Source organism: Rhineura floridana, chromosome 3, assembly GCF_030035675.1.
Source record: "Rhineura floridana isolate rRhiFlo1 chromosome 3, rRhiFlo1.hap2, whole genome shotgun sequence".
Classification (NCBI taxonomy): domain Eukaryota; kingdom Metazoa; phylum Chordata; class Lepidosauria; order Squamata; family Rhineuridae; genus Rhineura; species Rhineura floridana.
Window position 1 is genome coordinate 135385380 of NC_084482.1, and position 16817 is coordinate 135402196.

The 16817-nt window shown below is 44.8% G+C and overlaps 1 protein-coding gene across 2 annotated transcripts in view; it reads left to right on the forward strand.

Annotated features, from left to right (window-relative positions):
- The first annotated feature begins 1043 nt into the window (after window positions 1-1043).
- The window catches only part of SHISA5 (shisa family member 5), a 46548-nt gene continuing 30774 nt past the window's right edge, over window positions 1044-16817 (forward strand). The window contains exon 1 of one of the 2 annotated variants that reach the window (XM_061618043.1): window positions 1044-1335. In XM_061618043.1, coding sequence (XP_061474027.1) covers window positions 1266-1335 — 70 coding nt within the window. In that variant the 5' untranslated portion in view covers window positions 1044-1265. The remainder of the gene's footprint in view (window positions 1336-16817) is intronic. The other variant, XM_061618041.1, reaches the window with a different exon arrangement.

Below are 16817 nucleotides of genomic sequence, written 5' to 3' on the forward strand. Positions count from 1 at the left end.
AATGATGAAACTGAGGTTATCCTACTTTGGGCACATCATGAGAGGACATGATTCACTAGAAAAGACAATAATGCTGGGGAAAACAGCAGGGAGTAGAAAAAGAGGAAGGCCAAATAAGAGATGGATTGATTCCATAAAGGAAGCCACAAATCTGAACTTACAAGATCTGAACAGGGCGGTTCATGACATATGCTCTTGGAAGTCACTGATTCATAGGGTCACCATAAGTCGTAATCGACTTGAAGGCACATAACAACACAACACAAAAAAGAGGGGGGCAGTCAGGGCCAACGAGAGAAGGGGAAGCCAGTACAAATTACCAGGGCCTGGCGGTCTGGAAGAGGGCCCGGGGCCCGACTATGTTGCATATGATTTTGTCTCGCTTGGTAGTATAATTATTTGTCAATTGTTTTTGACATCCATTGTAGAATTGGTGAATTTCAAAGAAAATAATAATGATATAAACATTAAAGTGTAAAGATTTTTAACCGATCCACCCTTGCTGGGGGGGGGATTTTTTTTCACTGGGGCCTGAACCCGCTCTCAGCGGCCCTGGGGGCAGTGGGGAAGAAGCTCAAGAATGCCAGTAACCTGGATCTCTGGACTCTTACTCTACAATCCTATACAAGTATGGGGAACCTGTGGTTCTCCAGTTATTGCCGAGCTGCAGCTCCCATCAACCTCAGACAGCATAGCCACTGGTCAGGGATGATGGGAACTGAAGTCCAACAACATATGGAGGGTGTTCCCCATCCTTGCTATACGGTGCACACACGTTTACATGGGAATAAATCTTACTGAACACAGCGGGGCTTACTTCCAAGTAAACAGACATAGAACCAAGCTGTTAATCCCAGGGATGTAGGAACACCCCTCTGGGGTGGTGCTGATGACAGAGATACATTCTGCTCTGCACATGCTCTCATGCTACGCGTCCAAGGCATGGTCTTCGGGAAACTGCCCAGGCCCGCGGTTCTCCTCCACCGCCTCGAGGGGCGTCTTGCAGCGCACAGCCAGTCCTGAAGCAAAAAGGAGGAAGGAAGCGCTGGATAGAGGAAGGCTGCCAGGGAACTCCTTTCCTCCCAGGCGCTTTCAGAGACAACTAGAGGAGGAGGAGAGGAAGAGGAGGCGGTGTCGGACGGGGCGGGGGCGTGCCTGTGGCTATCCATTTACGGGTAACGGGAGCTGCCCGTTTCTAAGACGCAGCGTCGTCCTGGTGGGTCGGTGATACAGCGGCGGTTGCTCGTGGGCGGAGGGGGAAGACGATGGCCTGCGCCCAGAGCCCTTCCTTGGTCTCCTACGCCTTTCTGTTGCTCTTTCTTTTGCCGCCTGGAGGTGAGTGACGCGTCACGGAGTTGAGGGGAACTTCTCTGAGCTGAGTCCCCTTCCTTGAATCCGGGGGAGGGGGAGGGTTGCCTGCTTGACTCCCGGCAACACTGGTGGGAGGGGAAGAGAAAGACTAGGAGGTGCCGGCTGGGGCGTAGGAGTGGCCGGGTCAGAAGTCTAGGGACAAATAAATAGCAGCCGGCGTGGACTGGAACTGGTAGTGGCTCTGGGGTGGTCTCTCGCAAAGGGCATCAGCTATGGCTGCCCAGGTGGGGAAGGAATAATAAGGAGCTAGTCTCAGATATGGAGGATGTCTGGCGACTTATAGGATAGGTGATGCCGTGAGCATTCAGCTGGGACTGGGAAGGATAGCAATACGCCGACGCTTCCTCCATAGCATTTTACAAAAATGTTTAATTAAGGGGCGTTCTCAGTTTGTTTAGCCTCTGCATGCCCCACTTGTGTTCCCACCCTCAGACCACATCGTTTGCTCCAAGGCCTTTTTGTGAGCTCTTCTTAATTATCACTACCATTGGTCTCATCAAAATCCACGTTTTTCAGACGGGGAGGGGGAAAGCGGTGAACAACACCTGGTTGTCTGCGGATAACTTAGAATTGCTTGCCTGTTTGTTCATCTCTGTTTACTGTATTTAGTTCCCAAGGTGGCCACATTAGTGTTCAAAGCCCTAAATGAGTTAGGCCCCAAATATCTGAAAGACTGGCTGCTTCCCAGTAGAGCTTGGGTGCGGAGATCAGCCGAAGGGGCCCTCTTGGTAGTTCAACCGCCCTCAGAAGTTTTTTTCGGGGGTGGGGACTGCCAGGGAGTGGTTTGACGAGGCCAATAAGTCCTGATGTCTTACCCGACTCATCAGTCGGCCAGTGTCTGCATTAGACTCCCTGTCACTTTTCCCTCTGCTTAATTCTTCCTGTCGCTAACGCTATTGCGTTCACTTTCATTTTCTGAACTGGAAAAATACCAGATGCTTTGTTGGCTAGTTGTTTGATGCTGATGCCTAACTCCAGTGTGGAGCTGGATTCTAAAAAAAAATCACGACGCTGAAGTTGGTTCCTAGTTCCCAGTTCCTTATTTGTGTGAAATTTCAGTCACTAACAAAGAAGAAAAGTTGACAGCTACAGCAACGTCAAGCCAAATTTAAAATGCCCCTGAACCCCAAAATAAATAATGGGGTACCCTGTATGATATATCGCTGTAATCAGGAGACTCTCCCTGTCAAGAATGACAATAAATTTATACAATCAAAATAATCAGGATTCCAATATTATCATAAATACATAATGATGTCATAAAATCATAAAAAATAAGTAACTGGGGGTACACACCCCAAAATCTGCTCTGGACCAGGACAAATCATACACCCCAGGAAAGGGGAGGGTGTCCCCTATGAGATGCCACTGCGTCCCGCCTGGCCCAGAGCTTCTGCTGGACGCAGGGCACATGGAAGGCCATCTGCACGGCGCTTGGCAGGGCATCTATCCAAAACCAAAGCAGACAAAAACATACAGGAAATAATAAGTAACTGGGGTACACGCCCCAAAATCTGCTCTGGGCCAGGACAAATCATATACCCTCGGAAAGGGGAGGGTGTCCCCTATGAGATGCCACTGCGTCCCGCCTGGCCCAGAGCTTCTGCTGGACGCAGGGCACATGGAAGGCCATCTATCCAAAATCAAACTGGACAAAAAATTACAGAAAAAAATAAGTAACTGGGGGTACTCGCCCCAAAATCTGCTCTGGGCCAGGACAAATCATATACTCCAGGAAAGGGGAGGGTGTCCCCTACGAGATGCCACTGCGTCCTATCTGGCCCAGAGCTTCTGCTGGGCACCAGGCACTCACGAGGGCATCTATACAAAATCAAACTGGACAAAAACACGCAGAAAAAAATAAGTAACTGGGGGTACACCCCCCCAAATCTGCTCTGGGCCAGGACAAATCATATACTCCAGGAAAGGTGAGGGTGTCCCCTATGAGATGCCACTGCGTCCCGTCTGGCCCAGAGCTTCTGCTGGGCACCAGGCACTCATGAGGGCATCTATGCAAAACCGAAGCAGACAAAAACATGCAGGAAAAAATAAGTAACTGGGGGTACACGCCCCAAAATCTGCTCTGGGCCGGGACAAATCATATACTCCAGGAAAGGGGAGGGTGTCCCCTATGAGATGCCACTGCATCCCGCCTAACCCAGAGCTTCTGCTGCGTGCAGGGCACATGGGAGGCCATCTATCCAAAACCAAAGCAGAAAAAAACATACAGGAAAAAATAAGTAACTGGGGGTACACGCCCCAAAATCTGCTCTGGGCCGGGACAAATCATATACTCCAGAAAAGGGGAGGGTGTCCCCTATGAGATGCCACTGCGTCCTGCCTGGCCCAGAGCTTCTGCTGGGCACCAGGCACTCACGAGGGCATCTATGCAAAATCAAACTGGACAAAAACATGCAGAAAAAATAAGTAACTGGGGGTACAAGCCCCAAAATCTGCTCTGGGCCAGGACAAATCATATACTCCAGGAAAGGGGAGGGTGTCCCCTATGAGATGCCACTGCGTCCCGCCTGGCCCAGAGCTTCTGCTGGACGCAGGGCACATGGGAGGGCATCTATCCAAAACCAAAGCAGACAAAAACATACAGGAAAAAATAAGTAACTGGGGGTACACGCCCCAAAATCTGCTCTGGGCCAGGACAAATCATATACCCCAGGAAAGGGGAGGGTGTCCCCTACAAGATTCCACTGCGTCCCGCCTGGCCCAGAGCTTCTGCTGGGCGCAGGGCACATGGGAGGGCATCTATCCAAAACCAAAGCAGAAAAGAACATACAGGAAAAAATAAGTAACTGGGGGTACACGCCCGAAAATCTGCTCTGGGCCAGGACAAATCATATACCCCAGGAAAAAAGATGGTGTACTCTATGAGATGCATGTCTTTCCCAGCTAAAATAATGAACAGTAAATATGGTAAAACTGGTACAGAACGCGGTGGCGCGCCTGATTAAAGGCAGCTGCTGGCGAGATCATATCACTCCAGTGCTAAAAGAGCTGCACTGGTTACCAGTTGCTTACCGGGCCCAATTCAAGGTGTTAGTTTTGACCTTTAAAACCCTATATGGTTTCGGTCCAGTCTATCTAAAGGAGTGCCTCCAGCAACATCAGCTATGCCACCCAACAAGATCAGCCTCAAAAGACCTTCTCTCCATCCCATCAGTCAAAACAGCCAAACTGGTGAGAACGAGAGAGAGGGCTTTTTCAATTGTGGCCCCCACCCTGTGGAACTCCCTCCCAAATGATCTCCACCATGCCCCTTCTATGATGAGCTTCTGCCGGGCCTTGAAGACCGGGCTGTTCAGGCAGGCTTTTGGGGTGGGCTAGATTTTATCTTCATTGTTTTTAGATTTTCAATGTCTAGGTATTATATGCCTATGTTGTATGTCGCCCAGAGTGGCTGGACAGCCAGCCAGATGGGCGACTAATAAATAAATAAACAAACAAACAAACAAACAAACAAATAAATAAATAATTTGTGGTGACCACTACAAAATCTTCTGTGGGCTATGAAAAATCATTCACTTGAGCAAAGTGAATAGTGTCCTCCGCGAGATGCCACTGCATCCTGCCTGGCATGGTTTGTGGTCATACGGAACAGGTATCGACATCTATGCACAACAACAATAATCAAGCTATGTAGAAAATACATAAGGAACTGTGGGATTCCACCATCAAACATGCTTTGGGCACTGCAGGTCATACACCCATGCATTCTGGAGAGGGTTCCCACCCAATTCAGAATTTCTTGTATCTGTATGGCACAGACAAGGGCATATATGTATTAGAAAATATAGCAAATATGTACAGGAAAAGAATAAGGAAATGAGGTGCCCATCACAAAAGATGGTTTGGGGCACCATAAAACATACTACATTGCACCTGGAAGAGTGTCTTCTCTGAGATCCCATCCATGAATGCTTTTGAGTGTCAATTATGAAATTACATCTTCAAGAAATCATTGTTGTTTAACCTGCCACATTTCCTTCTGTCGCCAATACCAATGGCTTTTAAAAATAATAATATTTGAGCTGTAACAAGGTGAGTAAGAGGGTAGACCGATACAAAAATTAAACATAAGAAAATCCTATCTTTCAACAACCCTTTTAAGGAGAGGCCTTGTCCCAGTGTGCATCTGTATTGGAATTATATTCAAGATGTTTTCAACAATGTTTTGTAATTTTCAAAAGGTGTTTTTCAATGTTTTGTATTTGATTTTGTAAAGATCTTTTGTTTTTAAGACGTTTTTAAAAGACTTGGGGGGGTATCACTTTTTTGCCACCCTGGACAAATGTGGTGATGTTTGTGCAACAGATGAGTTGTTCCAAGACTTCACAAAGAAAAATAGTACTCCAAGTCATATTGTAGCAATGAGGCTATAAAGAACCAAACAATAACGATGATGTGCAATGTGCAGTTTAGAAGGTCCTCTTCTAAATCTACCACTATTTCAGAGATGTTTGAAAACCAGGAGATTATTTCGAATGGGTGAAATTGTTTAATTCCAGCCCATGTGAAATGGTGTTGATTTTGTAAACTGCAAAAATGTTCTAATATATTTCTAAGCAAAATGTTTTTTACTGTTTTACCAGTTCTGATAAATGTGACTTCCTTATTTGTTTTTTAAATTAAGTCTGCACTTGTTTATATGTTCATTTGTATACTTGGTTCTTACCTGTTGGAGAAATATAATATATATGTGTAGTAATTTATTTAGAGATATAATAAATCAAATGCACAACAATTCTTCTCAAAGTATGACTCTATGTTATCTGGTGCCATGGCAGATGGAAACTTGGCCGGATCACCAGACAACGATTCACTCAAGAAGCATAAAGATGTAATTTCGTAGATGAGACTCTAAACTATGCATGGATGGCATCTAATAGAAGACAGTATCCCTGATACGTGGAACTGTGATTCGTGGTGCCCCAAATCATAATTTGGAATGGGCATCCACATTTCTTATAATGTTTCCTATAGATTTTGGCTATTCCTCTGATACATAAATTAATGTTGTTGGTGTTGTTTAGATTTATTCCCTGCAGTTAACTAAAACGTTTCGGGCGGATCACAAAAGTTATAAAATGCATAATTAAATACAGTTCAAAACACTCTAAAATCAGAAATGATAAATGACCTTGTCTGAGCTATAACTGAACAAAAAGCTCTGACCTGGGTTGGAACCAATGCCATCTTGTAGAGGACCCTGTCCTGTATGAATATGTGTATGGATCATCACCTTGCAGTGGTGAGTGGGCTTTCATGTTCCAATGAACCCTGTGAGCGATGCGGTCGGGAGTCATGTACTCCCAGCGGGGTCATCCATGGCGGTAAGGTCAAGGGAGAGGAACCAGACAAAGAACGATCAAAGAAAGTCCTCAACGGCAGAACAAGCGGAGGATAACAATGTGTATGTTACAACGGCTGTGAAGGCGGATGAAGGCTGCAGCAGATAAAAGACTTCCAATCAACGTGGTATCCATGCCATTGGATCAAAGCCTTTTTCTGTCAAGATTGTGTGTTGATCGTCGTGCACCGATCTCCCCACATAAAACAGATTTTGGGGCGTGTACCCCCAGTTACTTATTTTTTTCTGCGTGTTTTTGTCCAGTTTGATTTTGCATAGATGCCCTTGTGAGTGCCTGGTGCCCAGCAGAAGCTCTGGGCCGGACGGGACACAGTGGCATCTCATAGGGGACACCCTCCACTTTCCTGGGGTATATGAAGTCCTGGCCCAGAGCAGATTTTGGGGTGTGTACCCCCAGTTACTTATTCTTTCCTGTATGTTTTTGTCTGCTTTGGTTTTGGATAGATGGCCTCCCACATGCCCTGCTCCCAGCAGAAGCTCTGGGCCAGGCGGGACGCAGTGGCATCTCATAGGGGACACCCTCCCCTTTCCTGGGGTATATGATTTGTCCTGGCCCAGAGCAGATTTTGGGGCATGTACCCCCAGTTACTTATTTTTTCCTGTATGTTTTTGTCTGCTTTGGTTTTGGATAGATGCCGTCTCACATGCCCTGCGCCCAGCAGAATCTCTGGGCCAGGCGGGACGCAGTGGCATCTCATAGGGGACACCCTCCCCTTTCCGGGGGTATATGATTTGTCCTGGCCCAGAGCAGATTTTGGGGCGTGTACCCCCAGTTACTTATTTTTTCCTGTATGTTTTTGTCTGCTTCGGTTTTGGATAGATGCCCTCCCACGTGCCCTGCGCCCAGCAGAAGCTCTGGGCCAGGCGGGACGCAGTGGCATCTGGTAGGGGACACCCTCCCCTTTCCTGGAGTTTATGATTTGTCCTGGCCCAGAGCAGATTTTGGGGCGTGTACCCCCAGTTACTTATTTTTTCCTGCATGTTTTTGTCTGCTTCGGTTTTGCATAGATGCCCTCGTGAGTGCCTGGTGTCCAGCAGAAGCTCTGGGCCGGACGGGATGCAGTGGCATCTCATAGGGGACACCCTCCCCTTTCCTGGGGTATATGAATTGTCCTGGCCCAGAGCAGATTTTGGGGCGTGTACCCCCAGTTACTTATTTTTTCCTGTATGTTTTTTTCTGCTTCGGTTTTGGATAGATGCCCTCTCACGTCCCCTGCACCCAGCAGAAGCTCTGGGCCAGGTGGGACGCAGTGGCATCTGGTAGGGGACACCCTCCCCTTTCCTGGGGTTTATGATTTGTCCTGGCCCAGAGCAGATTTTGGGGCGTGTACCCCCAGTTACTTATGATTTATGATTTTATGACATCATTATGTATTTATGATAATATCAGAGTCCTGATGATTTTGATTGTATAAATTTATTGTCAGTCTTGACAGGGAGAGTCTCCTGATTACAGCGATATATCATACAGGGTACCCCATTATTTATTTTGGGGTTCAGGGGCATTTTAAAATTGGCTTGACATTGCTGTAGCTGTCAACTTTTCTTCTTTGTTAGTGACTGAAATTTCACACAAATAAGGAACTGGGAACTGGGAACTAGGAACCAACTTCAGCGTCGTAAAAAAATCTGATATTTTTTGCCCAATGCAGAAAATGACCTCTTGGAATAAAGAAAAGATAGCTAAAGCTTGAATGTTAGTCATAATTTTACACTGGTATTAAATGTAAACAATTACATCACAACCACCCACTCTATATCAGAGCCCTTCTTTGGAGTGATACAAAGATATGCAAGGATTTGACTTAACCAAAATAGAATAATATCTCCTCCCTACAGTGATCTGCCCCATGCCTATAAAATGGGGAGGGCTAGGAACAAACGTTGGCGGTAGGGAACTTGTGTGTTTATTCTGTGGCATATTTAGGCCAAAGTGATCTGCTTTATGTTTCTTCATGATAGGGCTGCCTTTTTTAGGAGTGGTGTAGTAGATCTTGAAGAGGGCACTTGAAATCCTAGGAATGGGGTACAGGTTAGTTGGGCAACAGTAATGGAAGAGGGGAAGTATAGACTAGAATGGTTTACAAAAGGCTTTGCTAAAAAAAATCATGAAAAGGAACTTGAAGGCTCAGGAGGAAGATATTTGACCAAGAGTTGTTTCATATAACATTCATATAGTTGCTATAATAGTTAACGGTGTGTAGAATACTAGCAGTTTGCTTAGTACTTTACATAGTAACTTAAGATCCTGCCTTGAGAAAATTACACTCTAAATTTAGAGTGGAGAAGACAGACAACAGGTACCAATTTACATGGTGATTTGCGGTATAAGAAAGACACGTCCTTGCTAAACACAGCCCATTGGGGCTCAATAATCCTGCTGTTTTTAATGGCAACAACCACACAAAGAAAACACATATGGTACAATCCAAAGCATAATGGCAGTCAAAGCACATGATACCTTGTTATCCCAAAAAGTCCTTTCCAAGACTGCTGTGCATGACTGGTTGTACCATATGTCTGTCTTCCTTCGCTGTGAAAAAAAGAAAACAACCCCCCCCCCGCCCAACTTCTGTTGCCTGCTTGAGACTACAAAAACGAGGTTGGTAAGCACCTGGCAAGTCACAAGGACATGGTTGGGGAGCTGCATTCAAGCCACTGGGCCCCAAGTTGTGCAGGCCTGTGCTAAGAGATCAGAGGGAAGGGAGATTAAGGTAATGGATGTGAACAAATAGTAGTTGCAAATCCAGGGGCTTTGTTGCAGTCTGAGATGAAGATACAGGGGCATTGCTAGGTCCTTAAATGACTTGGGGTGCAGGTTACATATGCTGCTTCATATGTGTAGATGTGTATATATATCCAAATCTAGGCTGACTTTCAGAGAGACAGCTGCTCTTTACACAGTTGCTGTTTTTTAAAATGGGGTGAGTGAAGGGGCAAGAGATTAGAGACCCAGTCAAAACACTTGGAAGTTGGGCCCTCTGGGCCAACCCCTCACAATGCCCCTGGAGATTAACTGAGGGTTCATTGTAAACAAAATGAAAGAAGGCAATTGCAATTGTAGACTTTTGTGCTTATGTGGTGAGTGGTGACCACAACAGTGGGGAGGGAGGTACCATACCTCACTTTCCCACAGGGCTGTGGAGTCAGTACGCCAGACCTTCGACTCTGACTCCTCTATTTTTCTACTGTCCGACTCTGACTCCGACTCCAACTCCTTCATAAATGGCAAATGTATATTAACTAGTAATAACAAATTTACTGTAGTAAAATGGTAGCACAAGGCATTTCATCACGACCACGTGAATCCAGAGCTTGGAAAAGTTACTTTTTTGAACTACAACTCCCACGAGCCCAATTCCTGTGGCTGATGGGAGTTGTAGTTTTAAAAAGTAACTTTTCCAAGCTCTGGATTCACGTGGTGGTGATGAAATGCCTTGTGCTACCATTTTACTACAGTAAATTTGTTATTACTAGTTAATATACATTTGCATTTATGAAGGAGTTGGAATCTGAGTCGGTACATTTCTTCCGACTCTGACTCCACCCAAAATTGATTCTGACTCTGACTCCACAACTCCAACTCCACAGCCCTGCTTTTCCAACACATTTGTTAGAGCTCTTCCCACTCTTCTTAAGTGTGTACAAATCCCCGCTCGTGTCTCCTGGGTGTCAAGGGCCAGCTAAAGATCACCCCCACAGTGAGTGGCTCAGGGGTTACGTGCCCTGCCACCTGTGCAGCCATGGGAAGCTGCATAGCCCAAGGAGCCCAGTTGCCCCCCAGCTGGCAGTTGTGGACAAGGAAGGGGCTGGCTTGTGCAGCTGTGGCAAGCTGAGCAGGCCCTAGCCAGCTGGGGAGGGCTAGTCTCAGAGGGAGGCAATGGTAAACCCCCTCTGAATACTGTTTACCATGAAAACCCTATTCATAGAGTAGCCATAAGTCGGGATTGACTTGAAGGCAGTCCATTTCCATTTTTCTTTCCATAGCACTGAGGGGAGAGAAAGGAAACTTGAGGTTGATGCAAAGGGACTTAAGGAGAAGCAACTGATGTTTGTATAAAACCATAATTTTTTTTAAAAGTGTTGAAAGTGAAAGGTATGGAAACAATTACAAATACCTTTCTTGCTATATTTAAAAGATTTGTACCCTGTTTTCTGTTTAAAAAATGCTCAAGCCTGCTTAAAGTAAAAGTTAAACTATAACTCAGCACAGAAAAATAAACATTAGAAAGTTATCAAATAGAAAAATGCAACTATATATAAGGAAATGTATGATTTGTGGGATCATTGGAACATGGAATATTCTTCCTCTGGAAGTAGAAAGAGGCTGAAAATATTTAAAATTCTTGGGGAAGGGGAACTCACAAAAAAATCTGCCAGTCAATGGAGCAGGATGGACTATTCTATGCTCACTTACCTGGTTGGCGGTCTGATTGCACTGTGAATAATATAAAAGGTCAAGACAAAGTACATTCCCATAAAGGTTTCTCCAAGGAATTGAAGCATTAACTCAGATACTCTTTTCTAGAGGAAAGATACATTTGTGTAATTGTTTTTGCAGACTTTGCCACTAAATATTTATTTAGCAAAAATTTCATGCCTCTTGATTGTAAACCCTACTATCCTTTGCTCTAGAGACTGAAATAAGTACATTGGCTGCAGTTGATCAGGGCAATCAGCTAATGATATCTCAAGGAAACAAGTGCTCTTTCTAACAAACCAAACTGTAGCCTCTGAAAAGGAGAGGGGGAATCCAACCTCCAGCATAAAGATATACTTGAGTGTGTTTCTCTATTGTCATTGGCCATTACAGAAAAGCTTGGGTGGTTTGTCATTTGAGACTAAATGCTTGTTTCTTCCCATACGATTTTTACTATAGTAGCATATCCTGATGTAAATCAGAAATGCGCATGCAGGGGAAGTCCTATATGTAGCATGTGAATCTAGCATATTAGTGCTTTCCATCTAATTTGATTCCATATTATCCAAATAGTAAATACTCTTTATTTTGTGCTGCCTGTGCTTGCATATCCCCTCCCCCAAAAAGGCTCACAGTTCTTTCTGTTACAAAAATGAAAAAAGTATCATGTATACTCCAAAGCTGCAAGAGTATTGATGTCATAGCCACATCCTTATAAGTCTGGGCTTTGTTCTGTATAACCTTGACTGTACAACTTTTATAGATTGTAGCCTTTCAGATTCTGCTAACCTTTGATCCTGGTAGTGTATTGGAAACATTTTACATTTTCTTTGAACCCGTTCTTAAAGCCATTTCATGTCACAGACCTCTGAGTCTATATTTGTGGCAATACTGTCTTTTACTATATTAATATTCTCCTGCTCCTCCTTATTCCCTCCCTGTCCCTTGTCAGGACTAAGCATGATGTAGTGTTATGTTTGTACTGATGCTAGTGTTAACAAGGGTTAGCTTTTAAGCATAGTTTGAAACCAGGGTTTAAAGATGGCTTGTTCACTGTAGTTAGCATCATTGCAGAAATAACATTCACCACACCAATATTAATACTGATAAGGGAAGGGGAATGAGCACAGGAGAGGATCATAGGAAGTCTGCAGCTCAGCTACGATCTCTTAACTGTGTCTAGATAGAAGATAAGTAGTGTTAGGTCTGCACTGAGTCTCTATTGCAGTACTGGTGAAGAAGTATTTTTGTAGTTATTAGATTAATGCTTGGTTGGAGATTTGTGTATTTGTGTATTTATTTATCACATTTCTGTGCAGCTTAATATAATAAAATCTCCAAGTGGCTTACATAAAACCAGCAAAAACTACAATAAATAGAGCACAACTGTATATTGCAGCTAAAATAGAGTAGTGTACCAAAAAAAAAACACTATTAGGAGTTGGAGTCAGGAAAGCTTGGGTGAACATATGTTTTTAAGAGGCGTTTAAAAGCCGTTACTGTCTCTGCCTCACACATTTGGGGCATTCCAAAGAGTGGGTGCTATTACTGAAGCAGTCCATTTCCACAGTGTCACCAAGTGACAATGTGCTGCTCATGGAATGACCAGCAGTCTCCTCTCAAGATCCTAAAAAATCATCTTGATCTTGTTCTGCAGGAGGCAGTCTTGGGCTTTAAATGTCAGCACCAAAACCTTGAACTTGACTCAGTAGTTAATAAGCAGCCAGTAGAGATCTTTCAACACTGTTAGAAAGAAAAAGACTAGACTATGTGAAAAGCTGGATGTCCCTCTAAGTACTCTAGTAGATGCATTTTGCACCAGTTGCAGCTTTTGAACCTGCAGTTGTATCACCAGATATAGTGCTTTAAGTAGTCTAATTGTGAGGTTACCAGCATGTGGATCACTGTGGCAAAGCCATCCCTCTCCAGGAATGGCCGTACTTGGCACACCAACCAAAATTGGTAGCAGAAGCTCCAAGTCATCTGAGCCTCTAGTGATAGTGATGGATCTAGGTGCCCCCAAACCACATATGTCCCTTTAGATGGAATGCAACCCATCTAGAGCTGGAAAACATCTCAATTCCTAGACTTGGGGACCACCCAGCGATAAAGTCTGTTTCATTCACAGTTCACTAGACCTCATCCAGCCTATGACTGCATCAAGGCACCAGTTTAAGATATGCACAGCCTTTCCTGATTCAGATGTTACAGAAAAATGTAACTAGGTGTCATCAGCATACTGCTGACACCAGGCCACAAATCTCCCAATGTCTGCCACCAGTGGCTTCATATAGATATCAAATAGTATCTGGGACAAAAACATGCTCTGTGGCCCCCTCACAGATGAGCTGCCAGAGGACCAAGGCACAGCCAGCCAAACACTGCCTAAACCTATGCATTTTTACTCAGAAGTAAGTTTTACTGTATTCAATGGAGCTCACTCTCTAGTACAGGGATCCCAACTTTTTGGGGGCCTTTAGGCACAATGTAGAATTCTGAGAAAATTGTTAATGGGCACCAGTCTCAAAATGTCTACCATGTGGCATGGAAATGAAAGAATGTAATGATCAGATCAATGGATCCCTTTGCATTTGCATGTTTTTTTACATTTCCGTAGCCACCACGAAATTGCAGATCACATCTGTCTTCATGGACTGAACTGTAAAAATTACTTATCAAACATTTGTCAGCACCATCACGGCACTAACATTGAACCATGGCATTATTCCTCGTGATTTTGACAAGGCATCTCTGCCTCCAAACCATTGTCAAATTAAACAGGGGGTGTATGAAGGCAAACATAAAAATTATAAATTGAACCTACTCAGGGGATTGAACCCATGAAGTAGGTTTGTGCCCCAGACTCCCCCCCCCATAGAAGAGAAAGTACTGCAGGAGGAGAGAGAAAAGGGAATCGAAAGGGAAGGAGTATAGGTATGTGAGGGGTACCTTTGTCCCACTTGGTTATTTGGTTGGGGAGAGTTGCAAACCTGCTCCCTAGCCATTCAACTCACTTATGTGGGGCCTTTTTGGAGTGGATCCCAGATAAGATTTTCACCACTTCCCTACAGAAGAGGGTGGGAAGTCCAATAGCCTTGGTTGTTGTGGCTGCCACTATAGGCAAAAACATGTGGCTAGGAAAAGAATGCCCCTACCTTTTGTCCCCCCCATAAGAAGGCCTGATAGCCTTGCTCCTTTTCCAGAAACATTCTCCCCTGTTTCATCTGCACCTCCGTCTCATGGCACCCATTGACACTTCTATTTCACTCACTCTAACACGCACTTTCCATTTCTCAAGCACATCCACCACAGCCCGATGTCTCCTTTATTATGGCTAGAATTTAAAAGGGAAGGGATGCCTTCCTGTCAGAGGAAGGTGTCCTGGCTCCACACAAGAGAAGCAGACTCTGGACTTGAAGGCTGAGTTTTTAATGAGCCTTATTCCAGAAGTCAGCATCAGGCATTCTAGGCATGATTCAGAATATAGAACAGAAGCAGACTAGACATATCTCAAAAGCAGTCTAGGCATCCTTCTGGGTGGAAGGGTGGCATCAGGGCTGTGGAGTCAGTACGCCAGACCTTCGACTCTGACTCCTCTATTTTTCTACTGTCCGACTCTGACTCCGACTCCAACTCCTTCATAAATGGCAAATGTATATTAACTAGTAATAACAAATTTACTGTAGTAAAATGGTAGCACAAGGCATTTCATCACCACCACGTGAATCCAGAGCTTGGAAAAGTTACTTTTTTGAACTACAACTCCCACAAGCCCAATCCCTGCGGCTGATGGGAGTTGTAGTTTAAAAAAGTAACTTTTCCAAGCTCTAGATTCACGTGGTGGTGATGAAATGCCTTGTGCTACCATTTTACTACAGTAAATTTGTTATTACTAGTTAATATACATTTGCCATTTATGAAGGAGTCGGAGTCAGAGCCAGTACATTTCTACTGACTCCGACTCCACCCAAAGTTGCTCCCGACTCTGACTCCACGACTCCAACTCCACAGCCCTGGGTGGGATATAAATTTAATAAATAAATACAGACTGGGTTAACTACATATCTCAGGATTCAAACTAAGTATGAGGAGACAACGGCAGACTTGTCACAACACTTTAATCTTGTCCACCCATCTAATATATGAGAGGTGGGCAGGCACATACTTGTCTTGAGCATTCTAGTACTTTCTGGCTTTGGCTGCAAGGTGAGGGCTCCTTCGAGGAGTTGAGAGCAATTTCTGAAGCGGTTTCCCCCCCAATCTCTGTGACCTTCGTTCTTCTTGGGGCCCATGACATCACCTCCCTCCGCAGAGGAATTTCCCTCCCCCCCAGGCCTAGGCTTATGTGGGTATTGTCTATGAAAGCCTCTCACAAGATGCAGTGCGTTTACATCATCTTCAGCTTCCCAGGAATGGTTCTCCAATCCATATCCTTTCCAGTGGATCAGATACTGTAGCTGGCCATGGTGTCGGCAAGAGTCCAAGATCTGCTCAAATTCATGCTCTTCTTGTCCTTCAGTGATCTCAGTTCCTGGGGGACTTACTCTTCCTTTCAATAAGGGTGAGCAGGAGTCTCTAGAGTTAACAGGGAATTGTGGAAAACTGGATGTACTTTCATGGAAGCTGGCAGCTTCAATCAAAATGCCGTAGGGTTGATCAGTGCCTCTACCACAAAAGGTCGAAGCATCCAACTTCTTACATGGTGTAGAAGTGGGCAGGTGACAGGCAGACAGCCAAACTTGACCACCCATCTTGTTGTTGCCTCTCTCCTGTCGATGCTGGTCAGCTGCACGCTTGTATTCAGTCTTGGCCCTCTACAGCTGTTCCTTCAACAGCTGCTGCATGGCTTGTAGTTCATGAACGGAATCTGTAGCTGCGGGGACTAATGGTGGTTGCAGGGTTCACAAATGATCATGTGTGGTACCCATAGTTGGCAAAGAAGGGGGTTTGCTGGGTGGAGGAATAAACAGAGTTGTTATAACTCAGCCAGTGGAAGCAGGTTCAACCAGTTGTCTTGATCATTCACACAGCAGTGCAAATATTATTCCAGGGTTCATGGGTGCATTCCCTCTGGCCAGTCTGTGGATGATGGGCTAAGGAAAGGCTCAATTCGATCTCAAGTAACTAGAGCAGGGCTTTCCAGAATCAAGTTGTGAATTTGAGTCCCTAATCCAAGACCAGGCTGTCAAGCAGTCATGCAACTTGAATAAGGAAACATTTCTCCTGTGTTTTCCCCAGCCCTCTCTGTGACATCTGTAGTCCACTCTTCATCCTCCCAATCTTGCTAAAGATTCTCCTTGGGGCTCATGACAGAAGGGGGGCGATTGTTTAAACTGTGCAGAGGCAGAGAGCGAGGGGGGGAGAGAATGTGTCTAGCCATCCAGCTAATTCTTGTTTCTGTGGGTTCAGGACTTCACATGGTTGCTAGGGAAGGATTTTCTGAGTGCATGTGCCCCTGCAGGCACTACATTGGGGACCTCCAGCCGTAGAAAGGTTTTTTTGGATTGCAGCCTTGGGATATTTCCATTGGTAAACCACCAGCACTTTTACATAAACTTCATTGTCAGAAGGTAAATGAACATTTTAGTGAAAAATCTTTTTAAGCATCTCAGGTTCAAAATAACATGTGATAGACTATGATAG